The sequence below is a fragment of the Psittacula echo genome (assembly GCF_963264785.1).
Source record: "Psittacula echo genome assembly, chromosome: 2".
In the NCBI taxonomy this organism is placed as follows: Eukaryota; Metazoa; Chordata; class Aves; order Psittaciformes; family Psittacidae; genus Psittacula; species Psittacula echo.
In genome coordinates, this window is record NC_137737.1 from 56287689 (window position 1) to 56313163 (window position 25475).

Sequence of the window (25475 nt, forward strand, 5' to 3'; positions counted from 1 at the left end):
ACAATATGATTTATAATCACAACATAGACTTTGACTTTTCATTTCTGAGATTAGAAATGCCCCCGAAAATGAGAACTCATTGATTTCCTAAAAGCTTTCATTAGCGGGCTGAAACAGCAAAAAGAAAGGAAAACCTGTTATTCTAGAAAACAGCTTGGGAATATATACTGATAATATAATAATAATTATAATAATAATATAAATAATAATAAATAATAATAAATAAATAATAATAAAAATAAAATAATAATATAAATTAATATTATTTAAATATAAATTATAAATAATATAAAATAAAAATAAATAATAATAAAAAATAATAAATAATAATATAAATAATAATAATATAAATAATATACTGACTGTACTTGGATTTGCAGAGAGTGAAGCAAAAAAACCCAATGTTTCCAATACAGAGCCTTTCATTTATGTCCAGTAGAGGAATACAAATGCCTCCACAGATCAATGAATTTTATCGTATGATTTGCTCCTAATAGCAGCTATCCCTCTGGAGGTGACTGTTTCTGTACACTGACTGTACCACTGGTCTGTAAAGCTTAGTGACTAGTTCAGAGGTGGACAGACACTTGGGTGAACAGTTCCTCTCCAGGAAGATGAAGTGTTTCAAGCAAGGGCCCAACAGGCCAGGAACAGATGCTGCATCTTCCCTATCCTTTTTCAATTACATACAGGCCATTCTCTTGCCTTTAGGCACCACACGTCCTCCTCTCTCAGCTGCAGCAACATAACCAGCCCTCCTCATGTTTATAATGTGACTCAAATTGTCCTTTTCACTATTGATAAAAAAATTATTTTTAAAGTTTTCAAAGAAGCCTATCTGCACTTCAACAACCATTTCAGTTCTCAGAAGCCAGAAGTATAAATAGCTCCTATCTTCGTGACCCAAGGAGAAATAGATGTTTCTGAACTACATAAACCTCCCTACAGTGTGTTGATGGTAAAAAAATGGTATCTTTTCAGCATTACATTACTTTATTATGAATCACTGGAAATGATCTTCGGTGGTACACAAATTGTGAAAGTGAGACAGAACCCCGTACCAGTGGAAAAGAAATGTTACAGATCAAGAAGCAAGCCATTGGACAAGAAAATGGCCTCAAGTTGTTCCAGGAGAGGTTTAGATTGGATATTAGGAAAAATTCTTCTCCAGAAAGGCTGTCAAACACTGGAACAGGCTGCCTAGGAAAGTGGTGGAGTTACCATTCTTTGAGATGTTTAAAGGACTTGTGGCACTTTTGACACATAGTTTAGTGGTAGACTTGGCAGTGTTAGCTTAACGGTTGCACTCCATGATATTAAGGGTCTCTTCCAACCTAAATGATTCTATGATGATTCTTAGAAATACATTTGCCTCTTTCCCTAATTGAACTCTGTAGTTCTTCAGAACAGCATCTGCACTGGATAATTACTATCAGTTTATGAGAGAAACACAAAAAAATGCAGGCCAAAGGCTATAAAAAGACAAATGTTTATGATACCTTTACAGCAGCAAAATCAATGTAAGCAGAGAAAAGGCCTGATTGTACAAACAACTGGAGTAGAATTTATCTCACCTAATTTCAGGCAGCCATAGAAGAGGATGGGTTCTATCTTAATTGCTTTAAAGTGTGCAATTGTCTGAATTTAATCAGAGAAGCCTCTCCCTTCATTTGCTGATTAGTCACAGCTTAAAGAAACTTATTTGAAGGGGGCTTGTTTCATTTATGGATTTAATTTTATTTTTTTAATACATAGATTTTCCAAACATGTCAAAAATTCTACTTTTTCAAAAGAAAATATTTACATTTATGTAAATCCAGTTGTAGTTTTTTTCCTCTGGCAGTAATTGTTTAAAATTATACACATTCCTAAAGTTAAAATCTGTATGATTTGGAGTTAAAATGAATATTGCAGGAAAACATTCATTCTGTTCTAAATAGTACAGGGAGTCAGCAAACTTCTCATCTGGAATGGGTCCTAGAACAGAAAACGCAAGCTTCGGAGGTAGTTCCACTACCTACCAATGCCTGATGATTGCTTTGAAATGAACAGCCTATCAGATTATTATTGATCTCCCTGAGAGTTATTTGGTCTTCACTCCATATATTTTATACTCTCACTGGACTCAGCTGTCAACAGATGAATCAACTTCTGAAAAATATATGTGGTCAATCATGATAAGATTAGCACAGATTGGGAAATTTCCATCTCTTCTGAGGCCTAATAAAGCACCATCCGCTAGAATGAAAAGCAAATTGTCTTTGCCTAAATCAGTTCCAGTGTGTAACAAAGTTGGAGAGGGAAGAAATGCCTTCTTAAAAATGGGCTGTGATATCAAGTATTTAACTGACGGTACCTTAAGTAAAACATCCTGCTGGTTTGGTTTTTTTTAGGCTGATGTTCTTTCTTTTATAATAAAATGACTTTTTTTTTTTTTTCTGTTTTCTGAAGGTTTTAATACTATTGAAAGTAGTTTCCAAAATATTTCCAAAAAACTTCTAAAGTAAAAATCTTCCATAGTAAAAATCTTCCTAAAGTTAAAATTTGTTTTATTCTCAATTAAAAATCTAATAGCAATCAGAAGTATTAAGATTTTAAGTAGATTATTTTTCTTTTAAGTTTGCTTTTGCCTATGGGAAATTTTATATTATCATTGCCTTAAGAATTTGTGTTAGAAATTCTTAAACAGATGGGAAGAGCAAACACTCTGAATGTAATTACATTTAGTGTTTGAGAGCCCCTTAGTATATAAGGGGAACTGAAAGAAAAGGCACTCAACAGAGGTGCATACTTATACTAATAGCTTTATACTGCTTTCCTACTAATATGTGTTGCTATTTTTAATCTAGGTCATACTTAGAAATTAATTTACTTACAAGATCATGTTTAAGTGCTTCTTGAAGAGTGACTATTGTTCAATACTGCCATGCTGACAATTACAGAAAATACTGCTTCTCTAGATGTGCCAAAAGATTTCGGGTTCAAACTGTGACCTTGATGTAGCATCCAATAAGCACAAATATAAGCTTTAAAAGAACTAAAAGAACTTTTTTTTTTTTTTTTTTTTTTTAAATCCTGGTTGGAATATCCCATAGCAATTGCTTCTCCGTTAAGTCTTAAAACAATGAGCTTATGCAGAAATGGAAGCAGAAAAAAACTTTAGCATATCCATCCCAGCCCTTATCCTAAGAGCAAAGCCCAGCTCTAGACCCTGCTGTATATCACCCCCATCTTTCTAACATTCAGCAGGCTCAGTAAGCTGAATAAGGTGGTGACTTCTAGATACCTGCAACAAAGGATACGCAGAGGAGCATCTGTGGGTACAAAGAGGAGAATGGCATGATATAGGAAGTTCTGCATCTCCGAAGTCCATGAAAGAGCAGGAACAAAGAGGAGACAAAGTAAAGGAAAAGCCTGGAGAAAAGGGCAAAGATACGTAGTCTGTCCATCCATGCTCCGCCTTCTCAGCCCCTTCCTATGCGGTGAAATTTTCAAATTAGCACTGACTCTTTACCTACTCTGTTCTCTATGATGAACCAGCTCAACCAAATCTCTTCATTTGCAAGGAACAGCAACTTTATTTCACCACAGGCAATCACAGTCTCACAATCACACAATCTAGGGTAATACAGTGGCTGCAGAGTTGTGAGGGACAAAGACTCCTACCTACAAGCAAACACAACTACTCATGATTTCATGGAGGAAGGAATGGCATCCAGATGTACTCTAGGTTACCCTGCTCTTGCAGGGGGGTTGGACTAGATGATCTTTTGAGGTCCCTTCCAACCCGTGGGATTCTGTGATTCTGTGAGGTGGGCTGATGCCAACCTGATGAAGTTTAACCATGCCAAGTGCAAGGTCCTACACCTGGGTCGGAGCAATCCCAAGCACAGCTACAGGTTGGGCAGAGAAGAGATTCAGAGCAGCCCTGCAGAGAAGGACTTGGGGGTGTTGGTCGATGAGAAAATGAACATGAGCTGGCAGTGTGCGCTCACAGCCCAGAAAGCCAACCATATCCTGGGCTGCATCAAGAGGAGCGTGACCAGCAGGTCGAAGGAGGTGATCCTGCCCCTCTACCCCGCTCTCGTGAGACCTCACTTGGAGTATTGTGTGCAGTTCTGGTGTCCTCAGCATAAAAAGGACATGGAACTGTTGGAACAAGTCCAGAGGAGGGCCACGAGGATGATCAGGGGACTGGAGCACCTCTCGTATGAAGATAGGCTGAGAAAGTTGGGGCTGTTCAGCCTGGAGAAGAGAAGGCTGCGTGGAGACCTCATAGCAGCCTTCCAGTATCTGAAGGAGGCCTATAAGGATTCTGGGAAGGGACTATTCATCAGGGACTGTAGTGACAGGACAAGGGGTAACGGGTTCAAACTTAAACAGGGGAAGTTTAGACTGGATATAAGGAAGAAGTTCTTGACTGTGAGGGTGGTGAGGCACTGGAAGGGGTTGCCCAAGGAAGTTGTGAATGCACCATCCCTGGCGGTGTTCAAGTCCAGATTGGACAGAGCCTTGGGTGACATGGTTTAGTGTGAGGTGTCCCTGCCCATGGCAGGGGAGGTGGAACTGGATGATCTTAAGGTCATTTCCAACCTTAACTATTCTATGATTCTATGATTTCAAAAAATAAAGTGGAAAGCACTGGGAAGAAGGAATCAAAACAACACTGACTTGAAAACATCCATCATGATAATATAACCTGGGAATGAAAATCATTGCTTCCACACAGTCTTTGGTAGCATTTAGCTGATAGGGCTACATCTCCTCCATCCCCAGGTAACTCAGCTGGGCAAATGGTAGTAATTACAAAGCATAACTGCTATTCACAATGTGTAATCCAATCATGGGCCAAAGGTCAAATAAAAAACAGTAATTGAAAACAGGAAATGTGTTAAAATTGGCCTTGAAAATAATAAAGAAAGCATAGTAGAAAAAACCAAACATATGGAGAGGCCATATGTGTTTGGCCACATATGTCTCTAAGGTAAATCCCACAGTTGAGCCCCTCTTAGGCTTTGTGCCATAACAACCTGCAAGAGCTCTCTGGGGTCCTTGAGGATAAGCACGACTTGACAGCTTTCTTTAACTCAGGTCACGTGGCTTGTGTTTTATTTTTCTCCTGTCAGGGTTTTTTCACCTGTTCAAAGTGTTTCCACTGTTCAAAGACAATTTTGTAGATCAGGTGAAGGCTAGACATGATCAGGTAAAACTTCTGTAGTTGCTGGCTTACCCACATCATTATTCTTTTTCATGACAGTTTTGTTTACATTGGCCACTATTTAATTAAGCTAATATATTTATGCAATAAACACTCGAACAACCAAGACAATTCAGAGCATCCATCAGTATCATTTACATATCAGTCATGAGGTGTATACATGGGACAAATAAAGAGGATGGGCATTTTTGTTACGCTGATCACCTTACCCTTGCTACATACAAATGTGAACCTTTTAAATGCCATCAAGTCTTTTGTGGGCTAGTATGGCATAAAGGTGTTTCTACAGCATAAAAGATGCCAGCCACTGCCAATGTCATGCTAACATGTATATACCCTGTTTTCTCTACATCAAAATATGCAAGTGCCACATTTCATATGGGAAAACAGCAGTTACTGCAGCATAGGGCAGAAAGACAGGAATTTCAAACCTACTTCAAACTAACACTGTGATCTCTCTTGCCCACCCTTGTGTTTCCAATAGGCACTGACTAATTATTCATTGTGAGCATTTCAGCACTGCCTCCCCCAGAATCATTATTTCTATTCCCTGGAACTTCACACCAGCCACCGAAATCCAAGTTTAATCCCTTATTTTGCCCTGGAGTTCTAACTGTGAGTTTCACCTTTGGGCCTCCAAGATTTCTGGTGATTAAATGAAAATATCAACACATAAGAACTCCCGCTAAAAGCAATAGCAGTTACATCAATCAGTTAGAAAGTCCTCATGTTTCATGCTTGCAAGGCTACTGTGGAATATTCAAAACTTTTGAAATGCAAAAATGTCAGCTGCTTCCTTTTAATTGCTATGTTTTTAGTATCAACCAAGTACTGCAGGCAGGCTGCAGAGTGAGAACGCCTCAAGTTCTAATATTCCTCCAGTAATTGGCTTTGAATTCTTGGCAAATCATTTAACTTTACACCACATATAAAACATAGATAAAAATATCTACTCCTCAATATCCATGGATTCTGTAAGAATATTTTTGCTATTATTTTTATTTCATTTTAAACTACGGAAAGCTAACCAAGACAAAATATTCCTATTCGTTGCAACGCTGGAAACAAGAAGGTAAAATAAGTCGTAACAGTCAAGCCCCTTGCGACAAGATGAAAAGTTAAAAAGTGCTCTGAAATCTGCAATGAAGATCAAAACCCAAGTATTCTTTGGCTGTTTCATCCATGGACTAAGGGACTGCAGAAAAACAAAGTAATACTGTGTAATACTGCATACATTTTTCCTCAATTAATATGTTTTCTCAAATAAAACAGACACATTTATTTCATTTTCTTGTGGATGTTGATGAAATTCTAATGATTATAATACAAAAATAGAAGGCATAATCATTTCTATTGTACATGTTTCCACTGATGCCCCTGAGCTCTGTCTCCCTGTTGAAAATGGTCACATAATGATACCCTCCAGGTTAGGGAAATAGTAGTCAAAAGTTTAATAACATATATAGCTATATTAATTCTCATCTTTTAAAAAAATAATTGCTTTTTTTTAAAGTACATATACTTAGCAAATTTCTGTATCACTTATCTCAGAGATTTCCATCCTAACTAGCATTACAAGCTATTTTATAGCAACCCAGAAAACTGTATCTTTTTTTGCTAGTAAGAGTTTTACATTTGGGTCTGAGAAGGCTTCATAAGAAATTAAGTAAAAAGCATAGCAACCAATCAAAACAACATGAGACAACACCAGCCTGGGCTGAGTGAACTGGGCAGTCTCTCCCAAGCAGAAATGACAAGATTTACGTGGCAACTGTGGCATTTAAAAAGCATTTCCCCCTCTGAAACTCAAGACTTTTAAAACCTCTAGGAGAAAAGGGAAGGGAGGAAAGGGAAGGGGAATTGGTAAGCATCCTGCATAAATCATCAAGTTTATTTATCCATTAAGAAAATGAAGATTTGTGCCAAGTTTTAAATTAACTCAAACAAGAGAAAAGGATTTATTTTTCTGGAGGGATCACAGTAAAAAACACCCATCATACTCAAAAGTCCTAGAACTCAAAGGTTCCAAAATTCACCCAGTGGCTACTGAAAGAATTTCAGCCTAATGACACTTTTTATTCTTAAAGTAATCAGACATTTATATATATTTATACGCATATGTATATATATTTATACATATACATTTATTTAAAAATAAAAAGCACAACAAATTTCTCAGAGAAGAAGCTGCCCAGCTGAGCCAGAAATCTTGGGTTTAGGCTCACTAATTCAAATTTCAAAGACCTGATGCCCACTGAAGTGTGGCTATACAATGAGGATTCACCTAAAGACTTCATACGCACTTTCACAGTGATGAACTCAAAAGCAATGTCCTCAAGCAGATTAATAATGAAATTGCAGCTATATATCCCTTCTGATATTAACTCTTTCCCCTTTATTTAAGGCAGAAAGTAATAGTCATTTATTTAAATAGTACATATAGTACTATAGAAATATATAGTACTATATATATTATATATAAATATATATATAACTATATATTATATATTAATTATATTTATATTTTATTATATTATATTATTATATATTATATATTATATATATAACTATAAATATATAGTACTATAGTATAGAAAGTATAGAAAGAACATGCTGCTAAATTACATCAGGGATGCTTTCACAGAAAGGGAAGGTTCCTAGGAGTATGATTAATTTCCTGTAACTCTAGATACTGCAAAGTAGACATCTGCAGCTGAATGGGCCTTGGCAGCACTGATACCCCTCAAAAAAAAGCAGGCTTGTTTAAAGATACCAGAACAGCCCTATTGGTTCTGAATAAAGCTCCACCTACTACATCATTCTGTCTACAAGAGTAGCTATAAGTGGCTGCTTAGGGAAGAACACAGGAACTGGAGACACGTAAGCACTCTCTCAGCCTCCCATACTCATGTCAGGTTGCTGGAAGAAGTGGCATATGCTCCATCCCTGGCAATGTTTAAGGTCAGGTTGGACAGAGCCTTGGGCAACATGGTCTAGTGTGAGGCCATGGTAGGGGGGTTGGAACTAAATGATCTTAAGGTCCTTTCCAACCCTGACTATTCTATGATTCTATGATTTCCTGAACCAAACAAGGTTTCTCTGCTATGGTAAACCTCTGTGCATTAAACAGTGTTAGCAGTCAAAAGATCAGCTCCTGAATGCTTAGCCTTATGTATCTGAGACATCTGCACAAGATGGAGTTTCAAAACGATGAAGGCAGAGCCTTGCAATGGTGCAGTTCCTTACGGTATTCTTTACAGGGTTTTAGGGAGGTCAAACAGGTCCACAGATAAGCTAGCAGGTTTTTTTACTGCAGTGCTATTTAGAATAATGAAATCCAGTTCCTGTAGCACATTAATGGAGTTGAGATACCACATAGCATTTAGAATCATAGAATGGTTTGGATTGGAAGGGACCTTAAAGACCATCTAGTTCCAACCCCATGCCACGGGCAGTGACAGCGTCCACTAGACCAGATTGCTCAAAGTCCCATCCAACCTGGCCTTGAACACTGCCAGGGATGGGGCAACCACAGCTTCTATGGGCAACTGTGCCAGCTCCTCACCACCCTTACAATTACACCTTTAGGAATGTGTTTCTCATTTGTCTATTTCTCTTAGCTATGGGTATGAGCACTCAAAATATCTGCATCCATAAACAATCTTTTTGTCTATCATGTTTATGCATATGAGTAACATTGCTCAGTGGACTGTATCGCTGCAGTGAATGAGTCTTCTCATGCAAGTAAAGATATACACAAGGTGAAGTGGTTGAACAGTTCAGTTCCTAGTGGCTTACATAAACTGTGCTAACGTTTTCCATTATCTTTTTCTTATACAGCCAGCTTTCACACTTTGACAGTTTAATGAGTAAGTTGAATGCCTGGAGGAAAAAAAAACATCATATAGTTCTTACTTTGTAATGGAATAAGGAAGTTGAACGATACAGAGCTGGAGGTTTACAGGTCAGCTTTGCATTTGACTAGCTTTAGTGCTTAACTATTTTTTCATACATGGCACTACACAATAAGATGCCCCCACCTTAGGGCTGGAGGCCAAGGCAAATCAATTCCATGCATAACAGAATTTATTCAGAAAAGTTCGATCAAGTGATGCTGTTGAGAGCTAAACAAGGACAGATGAGCTGCCAGTTACAACTTTAAAATAAGTGATTTATGCAAGCTGAACCTCTGATTCATTGACTGTGTTCACACTCTAGTCCACGGTAGGCCATGACAGCATCTGTAAGAACAAACTTTCTCTTCCTCAGACCATCCACTGAGTTCTCAAACAGCTTTGAGCACATCTTGCAACATATTAATAGCAGACGGTAGAAAGCCACCCTCTTTTTTTACTATCACTAGATGCCAGTGAAGTAAGGAAGTGCTGGCAAGTATAAATCTGTACACAGGGGTCTAAGACACACAGTGTTTACAATTACACATTCACAAAGAAACAGACGGAGCCCAGTCTCACCTTAGCCTGTCTATATGATGAATCTGGCTCCACATGTGACTCAAGGACACTCCTCCAAAAGAAGCATGGAAGCATACACTTTGTCAGATACATGGAGACAAAGGCAAGACAACTACTTGTCAACAAGAGCACATCTAGAGGCTCATTCCAAAACTGGAGAGCTAACTGAGTCCTGGGGTCATAAGCACTTTATTCAAATCAGAAACAACAACACAAATGTTTCCCACTCTTGTTCATCTCTCCCGTTTCCTAGTAATAATTATCCTCCAGTATTACATATCTTAAGACATCCTCTTGAACCAGCCATCTTTCCAAATAGTGCAGTTTGTAGTATAGCTATTGTTATTTGGGTGTACTCACTAGATTGACCACAGCATTAATTCACTGTTTGAAGGACTCATCAACCCACAAACCCAGAAAGAAATGTTGATTTAAAAGACAGAAGGTGTTTTCATTTAAGACCAGATTCGCTGACGTGATTCCATGTGAACAGAAAAGGCACTCCATCTGTTTAGTAGAACTTGACAAAATGAGAGGTTCTACAGAGTATATTTTTATCTGCCAAGTATATAAAAAAATATATCTAATTTAGAAACTGCACTCAGCAAATGGGATTTATTGTACCAACTGTATAAATTCTAAGATTTAAGTATATTTGATGAAGTGTGTCATTGTAACAGTAATTACCAAGAGTCGGCTGAGAACATGTCATGCAGAAGTGACAGATCCAGGACTGAGGTGTGCCACTCTCCTGAAATATGAAAAAAACTCAATGGCATGCTCCCAGTACGTTTCCATTACATGTTTTTGTTTATGAGTTATGACTGTATTACTTGCATTCCTCTAAAATTCACTTTTCCCTTTCCTTACTCTTCACAGCATCCCAGGCTGGCAGCATGGAACCACCACGGCAATGCCATCAAGTTGATCAGTGTAAATGCTTCTAGTACCTAACAGGAGCATGAGATCTCCCTCAGACCCACATACCAAACACCTTAGTGACTCCAGACAAAGATGCTACAGATTTTCAGTCAGTTCAGAGCTGATGCCATTGAGAGACAGTTTTAAGATGTTTAGAGGGTAGTTACCTTCCTGTAAAGTCCAAGGAAAGTGATTATTGATATCAGGGGAGTTACTATTTCATCCTAAATCACTAGCACAGCTTCTGGTGTAATTGGTCCCTCTTCTAAGCCAAGATTACTTCATTTTGTAGTTTCCTAAGGTTCTATAAAAGCAACTATTCATGGGATCAAGGCATTGGAGCAACTTCTTACTGTAATATGTTTCACATGCAGAAAAACAGCACAAGGCCAGACTAGAAGCAAGAGCTACTTATGTGAAAAAACCCAAACCAGCCCTCCACCAAGAAAAAACAAACTCTGTGTGGCTCTCATCACTATAATACCTGGGCACTTTAAAGCCCCATTTACACAGCTTAGAAGGTTTTTGCTGTACATTTTGTAAGAATTTGTCACCCTCTGGACACCTAGGGTAAATGTAGGAACCTTCAGATATGTTTCTATACCCCATCTACAAACCATTTAGTGGGAAAAACAAACAAACGTACAAACATACAGAATACAAAAGCATCATAAGTATTTTCTCTGTACACCAAATGTACAAAGTAGATGTGTTGCTTAAGGACATGGTTTAGTGGTGGACTTGGCAGCATTAGGTTAATGGTTGGACTTGATGATCTTAAGAGTCTTTTCTAACCTAAATGATTCTATGATTCTAAATAATAGTCTCTAGGGGACCATAGAACTTGTTGGTCTGTCTACATAGTTTTTTAATACATGAGAGCTTTTCCATATCCTCAGCTTGGAACTGCACCAGAAATGCAGCTTAAAAAATGCAATTTTTTAAATTATAGGGACCAGTGACAGTAATACAAATTGTGCAACAACATACAACACAGTCAGCTTTATTTTGGGAAGTATAAGAAAGCATTGCTAGACTGCCTGATATGTCATTTGAGGCAGTGGGAAAGTAAACCAACATCATCACTTCTATTTAAATAGTGTTATTACAACATCTGAAAATAGGAAACACAAGGAAGATTGCTTGTGTCTAGCTCGAGCTTAGCTTTGATCATGCAAACGTGATGCTAGGTTAACTTTATGCCCATGAGCTGTAACTCAGTTGTGTGGATATGATGAAAGCACGTTCCTAAGTGCCCCAAAGTCAGTGTCAGGATCAGTGTACATGGCTTCAGCCAGCAGGCTGGAGCCAAAAGAGTGCAAAGCATATGTTAAAATGAATAGGTTGTCCAAGTATCACTATAAATGGAAGGGTTCATTGATGTGACCTGCCGGGAAAATCAGAAGGGAAACAGTGAAAATTGCTGCCATGCCACTACTGTGGAGGAATTGTTAGAGATGCAATGAGGCCAAAACTTCTGTTTCCAAGAAACAGAATAGTGCAATGTACAGAAATAAATAACCCCCGGAGTAATGAGTGCCTCGCCTTTGCAATGCAAGTTATCAAATATGCTTGTCTGTCATGAAGCTTTCATCTACTAAAAGAATGATTGATTGAAATTGACTACTTAGAATTAACAACAGTCAGCCAAGCAAAATCTACAGCCTGTGTGCACTGAGCAGTATGGGCAGCAAGGTAAAACACTTATGACTTTTTTTTTGGTGCTGAAGTGTCTGTGGTTATATCACTTGTCAGAGAAGAATTCATGTATTCATTTGAGCTATAAATGTGGATTTAACTCTCATTTTGCAGACTATATGCTATACGGTGTTAAATTTGCAGATATCTATTAACCTCCTCTGTGGAAATGCCTATATAAGGATGCCTAGATTGAGTTCAACATCTAGTTCATCTTAACTAGTCTATCTAGTGCAGCCATTAGAGATCTAAGGAAGGATTCAGATGGCCACACATAGGCATCTGATGCCACAACTGCCATGAAATATCCTTCTAGCCAGCATCAGCTATTCTAGAAGGCACAAGTCTCTTGTAGATTCTGTGTCATCTGTCAGCCCTGCAGATCTTGGTTACCCTAAAGCATCTTAAAGGGCACTGAGCACTGATGTAAGGGCAACTAAATCCCATTCCACTAATAATAATGGGAGCTCAGATTTAAATGTAATTTAAATGTTCATGCATTAAGCAGAAATGACCCAATCAAGCCTGTATTAACAGCAAATGAGGACAGTGGTATTATGACAAGGACACACAAAGCCATACTGATACATCTGCAAGCCCAAGATGGTCACACCTCTCCAATTTGCAGAGATTCATGATCAGTAGAAGGCTCAATCAGACATAAGGAGTGAGTCAAGAAAAAAATCTAACCAGGTAGTCATGTTAACTTCTGTTTACCAGGTTTTGGTAAGAAACTGAACAGCTTAACACTGAATATCTTTCCCACAGACAGTCAGGTCATACACAGGATCACACCACTGACAATAGGGATGGAGACTGCCTTGAGAAAAAGCCTGTGTTGCTTCCAGGCTAGAAATGAACACAGTAAAAATAATGTGGAATGAAAAGAAAGTCTTCTAGTCAAAAATGAGGGAACTCTTTCCAGTAAAGTAGCACAGAGAAATCCTCCAAAAACAAATACAGAAAGCTCACATTTTGTTTTAATAAAACTCCAAGAAGACAGGAATAATTTAAAACAGAAATTGTTCACAGAGTCTGCAAGGTCCATTATCTCACAGTTGTTCTAAAACCTTGTTCAGAGACACTTGCACTTTGTTCACAAAGGCAAATCTGTTGGGGACAATATCAAAACAAAAAATTACGGAAATAAAAGCACTGTAATAAATGGTCAACTTGAAAGTGGCAGAAACACTGCACAAACATAGCATCAAGACTTCAAACTCTTCCTTATCAAAATGATGGGAATAATTTTCTGAAAAATGAACTTGTTGGGTTTTAACATTTGAAAGGAAGCTTTACAATCTTTTACTTTTTTTCATGCATGAATATTTCAAATTAAAGATAACTGTAATCTATAAAATAGTGATAAAATTATGTATTTGGTTCTCCAAAGACATTTTTCAAATTTTTATTTCAACAAGAAATCCCCATGCTAGGATGATAGTTTTCCCCAGTTTATGTGGGTTTTGTCACCACTATACAGAAACACAGTCACATCCATATATCCCTGAAGACACACACATATACGTATCCACTTTGTACAAATTTACTTTTCATAGGTGGAAACAGAACCAGATCTATAATATTGGAGCAGTGTTCCAAGGTCTGAAATAACCCTGACATATGTGGTTTTGGTTTGGTTTGGTTTAGTTTGTTTTCACGGAGAGAGTGATTTTGTGTTGATTGAAAGGATTAGCTTTAATTCTAATACAGTATCAAATTCTGAAGTTTTCTTCCTTGAATGAAGATGAATGGTTGGACTTGATCTTAAAGGTCTTTTCCAACCTGGCTGATTCAATGATTCTACAATCATGCACCAGACACACAGCTACCACCTACTGTATTTCAATATAGACTTAAAAAGTAACCTGCAAAGACATGAGTACTCAGGTTCTCCCTCCCTCTCCTAAATTGCTTTTACTGTTGTCTAGTGTACTTGTGAACAGTTCCTCTGAAAAGTGATAGCATAGGGCTGTCTGTAGTTGGTTTGCATGAGGCCTCAAGGCAAGATGTCTTTGGAAGCTCCACACTGATAGCCATATTAAGAAGTTACCTGAAGTGTGATGGTGACCGGAGAGGAAGTTTGCATGAGATTTCATAAATCCTTCTCTTGAAGGAACCTTGCTTTGGCCAGTTGTGACTTACCAATAAACCCCTACAATGGAACAAAGTTCAGAGGAGATGGGCAAGGGTGATGTGCCTGTGAAGCTCAGAGAATAATGCATGGTTGTGACTGACCACAGCTGTTGCAAAACTGACTTTATTTTAATGCAAAGGGGACAGATGGAGGCCTTGGTTTTAGATAAGTACCTACCAACAGTTAAGTGGATCAACTGGTAGGGTAAATATTCCTCCTTGAGTTCTTTTTAGAAGAGTGTGTCTCCCCGAGGTAGCCAGACAGCATAGGGCCACTGTATACATGGCTCAGTCCAAAAGAGATTATAAAACCTAAACAGCTAACAAAAGAATTGTGAAGAATGCAGCTAGCTTCAACCTACATATTCTTCCTCAATGACTGGGGATGCACAGTGTCAAGATGGTGATAGTCGGGACAGCTGACCCCAATTGACCCAAGGGATATCCCACACCATATGACGACATGCTTAGCATATAAAGCTGGAGAAGAAAGAGGAAGTGGGGGATGTTCACAGTGATGGCACCCTGCCTTCCTGGAGACGACTGAACACCTGTCTGCTGATGGGAAGTGCTGATTGAATTCCTTATTTTGCTTTGCTTCTGTGTGTGGCTTTTGCTTTACCTATTGAAATGTCTTCATATCAACCAACAAGTTTTCTTACTTTTACCCTTCTGATTCCCTTCCCCATCTTACCAGGGGAGAGTGAGTGGCTGTGTGGTGCTGAGCAGACTACCAGTGTTCTACCATGACAAAAAGGTTCAACAAAGAATAAGAAGAAGTTTTCAACAAAGAACTTTTCATGCCTTCCCAGTTATGTGCTATTGTGAGTGCTGGAGAAGCCTCTAGTATAAGACAATGTCCCAGTAACAGGAAATTATGGCAATATCCAAATGATGTCAGATTAGTTAGAGACTTAACAAGCATCTTTGAAGAGCTGTATGCTGGAATCCATCCCTGGATACATTCCTCCCCAACCCACCAACATGTTCCTTAAATCAGAGCTTCCTCAGAGACTTGAGTAAACAACATCAGAGTAGTATAAGCCAGAATTTGTCCAGGTTGAATTCTGTACCACACAGAATCAGGTTTACGCCATTTCTGTGAGACAACAGTCTTTCACCGTAGTACAAAGTGACCAGAATGAGGGCAAGGAATCAACTCACACCTCAAGAGCATCCAGTTGCCAGAGGGAACAAATAACTTTTCTTTCAGTGCGTCCCAGGACTGCATGAAAGGAAATGCATGACATTTGATCTACTATCTCTCCTTTATGGAGTTTTCTGAATAGCCTTAAACACCATAAATGCAAACTATAACCTTCAAAGTGATGGAAGAGTAAGAAAGAGAATGTAATTTTTACACTGATACAATCAGCACAGTGGCACTGGCCATCATCCATCTTTGGGGGAGAGGGGGGAGAAAGAAGTATAGCGTGACAAAATTCCTGTTTTCAGATGCAACATCTGTTAACGAGGTCTTAAAAACTGTGTGACCAAATATGTCAATGGACCAAACAGTGTGATCAAAAGGTTTCCATGAAGATCAAAACTAAGTAGGATCAGATGTAATCCAGGACTTGTAGTCACCTTTTTCTAACATAGTCACTAAAGGAAACACATAAAATGGGAAGGTCAAAGGATATGAAAGGAAGCATGACAAAATCCATGGAATATCAGTGTGAACTGTGGACCCACTTCCTCAAAGTTCCTATAAATATACAAGCTATAACTCAGTGCATGTATAACACATGTATAGAATTACAGTAATCCTGGATATTGTAATTCTAGCCAAACCATATCAGGAGATTAAAACATCACAAACATCTTCAGCTGAGTCACTGTAGAAAAATCCTGCCATTTCAACCCATTCTTTTTGTATATGAAAGCAAAATAATAATTAAATAAAATTCTTCTTTAGGTCCACAAATACAAGCACACAATCCTATTACGTTCAAAAGCTGCACTCAAACAATCATGAAGGCATCATCCAAGGATTTTTCAAGGAAACAATGCCCAAAGGAGAGAGCGAATTATATTGTCTTCCAGCTCTGAAAAAGTATTGCTTTGTTTAAGTCACTTCAGACTGAATTTACGATGTAATTCACTCAGCAATTCATTGAAATTACACACACATGAAATTCTCAAAAGCATTTTATGCCATCTGTTTAGGATACTTAATGTGAACATATTTGGGAGGTGAAGTTGGTTATTATAGGGGAGGAAATTGACACATTGGACTAATTAACAGCATCTTCTGGAAAAGAGACAGGGAAGATAGCCAATTACAAAACTTGAATGTTTACTGTTCTCCCAGCTAGAAATAAAGATTGCTCAATATGGCTCTCCTTGGAGAAAGAAAAATGTAAGAAAAGGCACGTGGGTTAAGATAAGGAGAGGGAGAGGTCATTCACCAATGGCCAAAACAGTCTCGACTTGAGTAAATTAGTTTAATTTATCGCCAATCAAATCAGAGTAGTATAATGAGCACCTCAGTTTCAACAGTGAATTACACACAAGGACTGAATTTTACTAGCACATCCACATGTCTGCCTATCCTGCCTCAATGACCCATGCTGCACTCAGAGAAATGCAAACAGCCTCTGGCGATGAGTTTGGACCAGTCTGGATAAAGATCCTTTAACTGTACTAACCTTCCAACTATCATATCATTCAGAATATAGTCAGTTTAACAGATTAAAATATGAAAAATGACTGTCATTAATGGTTCACCTGAAGTTCCTTCCAGGTGCACAAAATTCTAAGTGTTCTTTCCATGCCATACCACCATACATTGTTGCAAATGAAAACCCAAGACTGGAAGCACTATGTTTATCTCAGCAGGAAAAGATGTTCCTAGAGCAAGGACACTTTGAAAACAGATCCTACAGTAACAAGAAGCCAACAAGAAATGGAGAAATAAATACCTGTGACATTGGTGCGGGCTGACAAAGCTTCACAGTACTTTTCCAGCAGAACAGACAAGGGCAGGTTCACAGAGGATTCACAGTGGAGAACTATCTGGGTGAACAGACAGAAAACAAAACAAACTGTAAAGCACCAGCATAGAATAGATTTTCTCCTTCATGAGTACAATAATCCCCAGCACTTTCACTGCAGCTCTCATTCAATACTGGTTCAGGAACAGACATCCCCTCATGACAGAGAAAATTTACAATTACAGGTGCTTAGCTCCATGACATCAGGTGGCATTCCTCTGACTAGATGTAGGCATCTACAACTGAACCACCTATCCTGGACCTCTTCTTGTGGGAGCTAGTCAATAGCATTAACAGAGCTCAATAGCATTAACATTATCTCACCTAAAAGTAGATGCCTAAAAGACAGAAGGTGAATCATTTCCCACTAAAGGTCCTTACACGTTCAAGAGAGACAGCAATTGGCAAAGGGCAATTCAGAAGGCTTGAGGAAAGTGCTTCCACTGACTGTAAAGGTAAAATAGGCAGCCCTGTAAGGTGACCCTTGGCTGTTTTTAGCCAGTAAAAAAGACACAAATTTGTGACTCAGAACTCAAGAGCGCTGAACCCTCCACTGCATGCAAATGCTAATGAGAAAGAGAGCACTAATATCAACACGGACACTTCAAGAAAGCTGCAGAATCAGAACAGAATAATAGTATAGCCAAAGTAAATCTTAGGAAATGTATATTTAGTGTTGCATCCAAAGAACATGTTATTATTTTCACACTAAAAAAATGAAATTACTCTAGTGCCCATTGCAGGCAGCAGAGAGAAGCTCATAGAACTGCACATCTCAATGTACACCTGAGTTGGGACACTCCTTGGAGCAACAGAAGCTCTTTAGGAAAGGCAGAACTGTGGTGAGAAAATTCAGAAATGACACATCAATGATAGAAACTTTTATTTTCAAACTACGAAACAAAATTTTCTTGATTATTTCTGAGGGGGTATAAAGCTGTGGTAACACACAGAAAAAGCTCTTTGCTTTTCTATTTATGCAGACTGAGTCTAACATAACACAGGCAGCTTTTACTTAGGGAAACGACCATAGTCCTTGAATGTTGACATTACCTTTCAGTGCTTTAAGATGTGTTGAGTGATTGCAGAACCCTTTTTATGTCACTGAATTCCTTGTCACTTAATAAGAAGGGGAGTAAATGATCATGACAATAGAATTAATCAGCAATGTTGATCTCTAAAGAATAACTGTTCTTTGTGCAATACCATTTCTATCTATTTTTCACTTTGCTGTTATTTTACAAAATAAGACGTCTTGAAATACAAAAGAAAAGAAAGAAAACAGAAAAAAAGCCTTTCCCAGACTTTATTCTTTTCAAATAAACACCATGAAGCTGCTGTTTCTCCTCCAGGGAGACTTGAACTCCCACTTCCAATAAGAAAGCCTTCCAGGGCACTGACCATCCATGGTCATGTCAAGGAGATAAAGAAAGGTAATGGCTCTGTTCTGCAGGCAGGGCAGATGCCATCTTGCAAGGCACAGAGCTCCAGCCAGCCTGCCAGAAAGCAGACTTTGGAGTGGTCATGTCTCATGTCAGACTCAGCCACGTGAGCTGACACAGAAGAGACATTTCTTCCCTTCTATCCTTCCACCCCTCTGCTACCTCACAGGCCAAAGCACTGTCTCACTTCAAAGAAGAAACTTGAGCCATCTCCATGTACTGTAAATACACTGCATGTTCAGCTGTCCGCTTCGTAAGATGATGGGAAAGAACAGGCAGAGGTCAAGCGTAGCACAGCATGTGTAGGAACAAGAAAGGTTAAAAGTCACGTTTGCTTTAGGGTCAGCTTAGAGTCATTTGGCTGGAGGGAAAAGCACCTTCCACATATTATGTTACTTTTGCTTTCATTTTCTCTCCACTATCCACAGCGAACAGCTTTCTTGTTCATGATACTTTAAAAAAATTGTATGTAAAGCAGATGTCCCGGTTTCAACAAATCCCAAAAGCCTAAAAAAGCCTTTTAAAATAAAAAAGAACAGAAAAAAAACCAAACAAACCAACCAAACAAAAAAAAACCAAACATGTAAGTAGCGCAGAATTTTAAAGATAAATAATTGGGCCTGTAACTGTGTATCTATTTTGAAATACTAGTTGCTTTGAGTAACTAATGCACTCCTTTACTCAAACTGTGTTTCTCTTAAGATAGCTAGTATTTCACACCCAGTTCCCACCAAATCAGTTTTACGTTTTCTTGCACATTTACCTGAAACATGCACAGAAATGTCTATCTTAATTTCTCTGAGCCAATGTGGACATTTATGAACAAATAAAAATAATGTTCTGAGCCCCAGATTAAGGTGAAAAGGGAGTCCTTTACTTTCTAAAGCAGGGGTACCAACTAATAGTCTGCAGGCCAGCTCTGACTCTTCAGAACAATAAATGGAGACTTTGGTCCACTTCCTGATCACATCTGAGAGGACATTCAGAAAAGTAATTGATTAATTGTTCTAGTGTGTCACTGTCTGCACCTCTCATGGTCATTTTGTTAGACCTTTCCCTTTGGCCATGGTAACTGCTCCTCACTGATCTATGAAAGGTCTTCATGTGCGTCAGAGGGCATGCAACTATAAGACACAGAGGAATTTACCATGAGATTGGCGCTAGATATGGGGAGGGCAGATGAAAAGGGCAAGAACTTGAGAGAGTAACATATTGCTATGCTACACTGTTAGAAGTTACAAGACACTAATAGTAGTGTGTGTTCTCCTGTAAATGGAAGTGTGCCAATGTTGCAAACATACTTGTACAGAATTTGTTGTCACACAAGTACTTTCATAAATTCCTAACATGAAGTCATAAAAATACATATGCAACATTATATGATACATGTAGCATGCCTCAATGGATCCATATGGAGAGATCTGGACATAGACAAGTATTTGACCCATCACAGTGTTTCCTCCTCTCAGTTCCTACCAGAATTTGTGGTTATTTAATGTAGATTAGAGATGAACTGTAACTTTAAAAAGAATTAACATAGAGTCCTGGTTTGGAAGATTACTGTGTTCCACTAAGTAGTAAGATCGAGAGATAGAGATAAAACACATAAACAAACACTGGTACTGTGTTCATCTGCATTGGAGAGGTTGTTTTCTTCTTTCAAACATGTAATAAATGGCTACAGTGATACCAACAAGCCCTGAAAGCTGTAAATAGGATCCAAACCTGTCAATATGGGCATGGGGCTACCACAGAGATATGATGGAAAACATCTTGTAAGTTTAAATAGCTAGCAACAAGGAGCATCAGAGAGGAAGAAGTCAGCATGACTGAAAACTGAAGGGAAGAGTGGAAGTAGAAAAAGACGATATATAACAGTGCAAGATGTGTTGCCAAGATAGGGGAGGCAAGCTTGGAGTCAGTGAAGCTGCCAAACATGGACAGATGCATACGCTCCACCTTCCCACTGTTACATAAGAATTCCCAGACACAATATTCTAGTTGCCTAATAAAAGCCATCTTTTTAGAAAAAGTTGTTATGCCTCCCTGTAAAACACCTGCTGGTGGTATGCTGAACAAAAGGAGAGGCGCTGACATCTGAGCAAAGTAACAGAGCAAAACTTCTCCCTTTTAAAAATATGTAGTATCTAGTACTGAGGAAGTCCTACAGAAATCTATCCCATGGACCTATGACCTGGGTTCTGCATGGGTTCAACCTACAACAGCATCTCATCAGAAAGCCACTCACAGAAAAGCAGTGGGATTTATCTCAAATTGCTCAGACTTCACAAAAGAGAGATCACTTGGGGATTCCTCTGCAATTCAAGAAGAGAAGTAGGAATTTCTTCAGATGCAGTTCATCTGACAAATTTTGAATCTCTAAGCTGAAATGAATCAGTCCCTGACCTCCACTGACTGCATTAGTTGGGTCTCACCCACTATAAGGACAATGTAACTTAGACGAATCCTTCCTGAATTTTCTTTACATACTATATATTACAAAAGGAGAGCTAAAAACATTCTTAGAGGTGACGGCCTCAGAAGACAGGAAGACATCACATCTCATACAATTATCTGGAGGACTTTCCAAACAAGTTTGTAGTTATCAACAACACATGCTCAGTCCATACTGACAGGAGGATTCATCTCAGGTCTCTGCTGCCACATAAAAATGGAGTTTCAGCCACCTGTGCTCCTTACAAAGTCAAAGCACTTTACCCTACTGAGTGGACAGTTATGGTAATGGCATAGGTCTTGAGAAGAGGATGCTTATTCCTGCCCTTCATTTCCGTGAAGCAGCACTACTTTTAAGACTCCTGCTGCACCACCTCTCAGTGGTTTCTGTAAAACATCTCTGAGTGCCCAGGCCTTCAGTTCTACCTCATTTCAATATCAACAGTACAGTGAAATTGCCTTCAGCACATAGAGAGCTGCTACTTTGTAGTTTTGCCCCAGAACCAAAAACAAAACAAAGCAAAACCAAAAACAAAACAAAAAAAAAAAAAAGGGGGGGGGGAGAGAAAGGAAAACCTGTATTTGATTTTTGGTTCTTCAAGCAGACAATGAAAATAAAATGAATTTTGATAAATACCCAGATTAAATTAAGCTGTCCAAATGCATCATTTCTACAATGAGATCGAATGCTCTCCTGATCCTTTGGAAAGGATTGTCTCAAAGCAGTGATGAATTAAATGCAAAAACTGTAAGTTTGTGTCCAAAACCTCAGTTTAGAGAAACACATCTAACTTAACCATGAATTAGCGAAAGAGCTCGAGAGAGAAAAATCAAAGTAAATCCCACAATTCCTTGACTAAACCCACACTTTGAATACAGCTAGGGAGTTTCCAGGGTGGGTGGGCATCTGGGAAGTCTTTCAGGGAGTTCCTGCCATCACCAGTGCTTGCATGTGAAAACAGATCCTTTGGGACAAAACCAGGTATTCAGTGGAATACACTCATAACAAATGCCAACATTCATTGGAGCAGCTTTTTCTAAGAGATGGTAATACATGGGAAAGAATGAGGAGAACCAGAATATTTGCTGACTACTAATCACCTGAAGGAATATGCACAACCAGGAGGGTAAAGAATGCTACTTAAGAGTAAAAACAGAGAACAGGCTAGGAGAATAGGTGAAGGTAGTCTTCTCTGAGGCCAGTATGAATTTATATTCACTGTTGCATGGGTTACTCCATACACAAGATGTAGGCAAAAGAGATGCTTATTAAAGGACATAGCTAAGAGGGCCAGCACAGTGGAAATATTTTGTCTGTTGAAGAACAAAAAAGGTCAGTCCTCTCTTTCAAGGTATTTTCAGCCTTTCTCAACTCAGTAACTTCACTTTGCTAGCACAGCAGCATTTGGCAGTATACAATCACTTGGCTCTGCTTCACCAGAAAAATAATTTCCATTTGTAATAGAAGGTTTAAATACAAGTTTTCACAGGAACTTGCAACCTGAAACCTGAGTCAGCTAAGGTTACAGTAAAAGGAAAAGACTGCTAGTACAGTTCAAGAAAACAGTTTCTTTTTCGAGCCATCGTTTAGCTCTTTCAACTCCTTGACATTACTTGTCCCTAAGCTAATCCAAGCGGCTAGATAAAACACTGCTACTAGCTAGTGAACCCCAAATGATCCAGGAGACATGGCTCTATGATTTTAGCAGCCAGCATGCATTCTTCAGCTCTTCAGGAAGTGTGGAGAAAGAAAATAAAGTCTGCAAGAATGGAAATAGGACCTCAGTTCAACAAAGCAACTAAACACATGCTCAATTCTAAGCGTGAAATAAAATAGAAATAGCATCTGCTACACTAAGCCCACCACTGAACTTCACTGTTATCTTTTAAACTTGGAGATCTGTCTTCATTAAGCATCTGCTCATGTGTCCTGCTGAATAAGGGTGTAGATGGAAGGTTCTTCATCAACTGAAAACCATGCATGTGCTAAGTGACTTTCCGAGACACAGCATACAAAGCAAAACTGTTTAAGGCCACTCATGAGCTGGACTTGTCCAACAAAGTCTCCATGCCCTTCCAAAACAACATCAGATACTAAAAAGGAGCAAAATAGCATTTGAATCACAGGCTACAGCTGTCTTCAAGTAAAATAGTTTAATGGAAAGACTTTTCAATTTAACATCCTTGAAGAGTTTTGGTTTTCATGCCCCATATATGTGGATAATATATATTATATTCAGAACCTGGAAGGGGAGCAAGCCCTTCACAGCACTCACCTTCATGTCTGTCCTTTGCCTAGGTCTTCACACCAAACCTTTGACTAATTCTTCCCCAATCTTTTCAATCAATTCACTTCACTATGAATTCCCTCAGCAGCTCAGATATGACTCACCTTACTCACTTATTTCAGAAGACATTGCTTTAGGCTCCCTCATACTCCATGGAAGAAAAAATGTACTATCATGGAACAAAAAAGCATCTCTGCTTTAAACGTGTATTCTAGAACAAGATTATTTATGCACTGGAGACAAAACACACAGGGAATACAGAGTAGCTCAAGTTTAAAAGTCACATTTACCCAAACGAATTCTGGCATCTCGTCTACCTCTCCTGAGCAAACTTATCTACCTGAATGGTCTCTGCAAAGATCATTCACCCATCCAATGTTATGACACTGTCCCTACACTTCAGGGCCTCCCTTTGCAGGCTCTCCTAATTCTACCTCACCAAACGTGAGCTCCTAACCTTTGTTTTTCAGGTCTCTGCCAGTATGCTGCCACCTGAAAAAATGGTAAAACCCTATCTTCCATTCTGTATCAAGATTTCAATCGGCTAGTGATATCTGCTCTCACTGTCCACTGGATGAAGCCCTGAGCAACATGATCTGGTTTTGGAATTATCCCTGCTTTGAGAAGGAGAAGGGACAAGAGATCTCTAGCAGTTCCTTCCAACATAAATTATTTTTTCATTCCTGGATTCTAGAGCATACCCCCCTTATGGTAAAAAGAACGACAGATAACAGTTCCAGACCCCTTCTATTGGCAATGCTGTAATTAACAGATTACAGACTGCATCTTGAACAATAATCAGCAGCCTAGAGGTTTGAAGGGTTTCTTTTTCACTCATGTTTCTAGTATTTCAGACTCTTTTTGCTTAATCATAATTAAAATATTATGCAAAATACTATAAAAAGGTATTTTTTTATATATTTAAAGATAATTTGCCTCGTTCTTCACTGGCAAATGCTTCAGCACCACCACCCAAATCGCAGAAGGCAAACGGAGGGACTGGAAGAGTGAAGAACAGCCAACTGTAGGAGAAGATCAGCTTCAAGAACATATAAAGAACCTGAAGGTGTACAAGTCCATGGGACTGATGAGATGCATCCACAGGTCCTGAGGGAACCGGTGGATGAAGTGATTAAGCCACTATACATCATATTTGAGAAGTCATGGTCTACAAGAAAGCTGGAGAGGGACATTTTACAAGGCATATAGGGATAGGACAAGGAGGAATGGGTTTAAACTGAAAGAGGGGAGATTTAGATTAGATATGAGGAAGAAGTTCTTCCCTGTGAGGGTGGTGAGGCCCTGGCACAGGTTGCCCAGAGAAGCTGTGGCTGCCCCATCCCTGGCAGCGTTCAAGGCCAGGTTGGATGGGGCTTGGAGCAACCTGGTCTGGTGGAAGGTGCCCCTGCCGATGGCAGGGAGGTTGTAACTAGATGGTCTATAAGTTTTTTTCCAACACAAACCATTCTGTGATTCTAGGGAGGAATTTTCTTTTAATTTTTTATTCTGATCGAAAGAAATACTTAAAGTCTGACAATATTTGAAAATATTCATGAAAAAGACACTTGTTTTGAGAAAGTAGGGGTTTGCTATACCTGGGAAGGTCTCTCAAGTTCAAAATGGACAGAATAGCTGATCTCCCAGCAGTTAGGACATGAGGCAGGATGAGGAAAGATCCTCACTCCATCCGATTTGGAGTTTGCCTAGTCAAAATGTGCTCTGAGACATCATTCTTGCCAGCCAGAGAAATAACCCTGTCCTTCCTCTCCACTTCGCAAGAGTCAATCAATAACAGAAGGAGCAAACTGGTTTCTGGACATCCTCATCCCAAAACAAGGAAACAGCAG

General features: G+C 38.9%; 1 protein-coding gene across 1 annotated transcript in view; it reads right to left on the reverse strand.

The window, feature by feature from the left end:
• Positions 1-25475, reverse strand: part of CRHR2 (corticotropin releasing hormone receptor 2) — a gene marked incomplete at both ends in the record, with an annotated part of 152087 nt that overhangs the window by 120783 nt on the left and 5829 nt on the right. The window contains one exon of the mRNA XM_080610096.1: positions 17373-17466. Within this exon, the coding sequence (XP_080466222.1) occupies positions 17373-17466 (94 nt within the window). The remainder of the gene's footprint in view (positions 1-17372; positions 17467-25475) is intronic.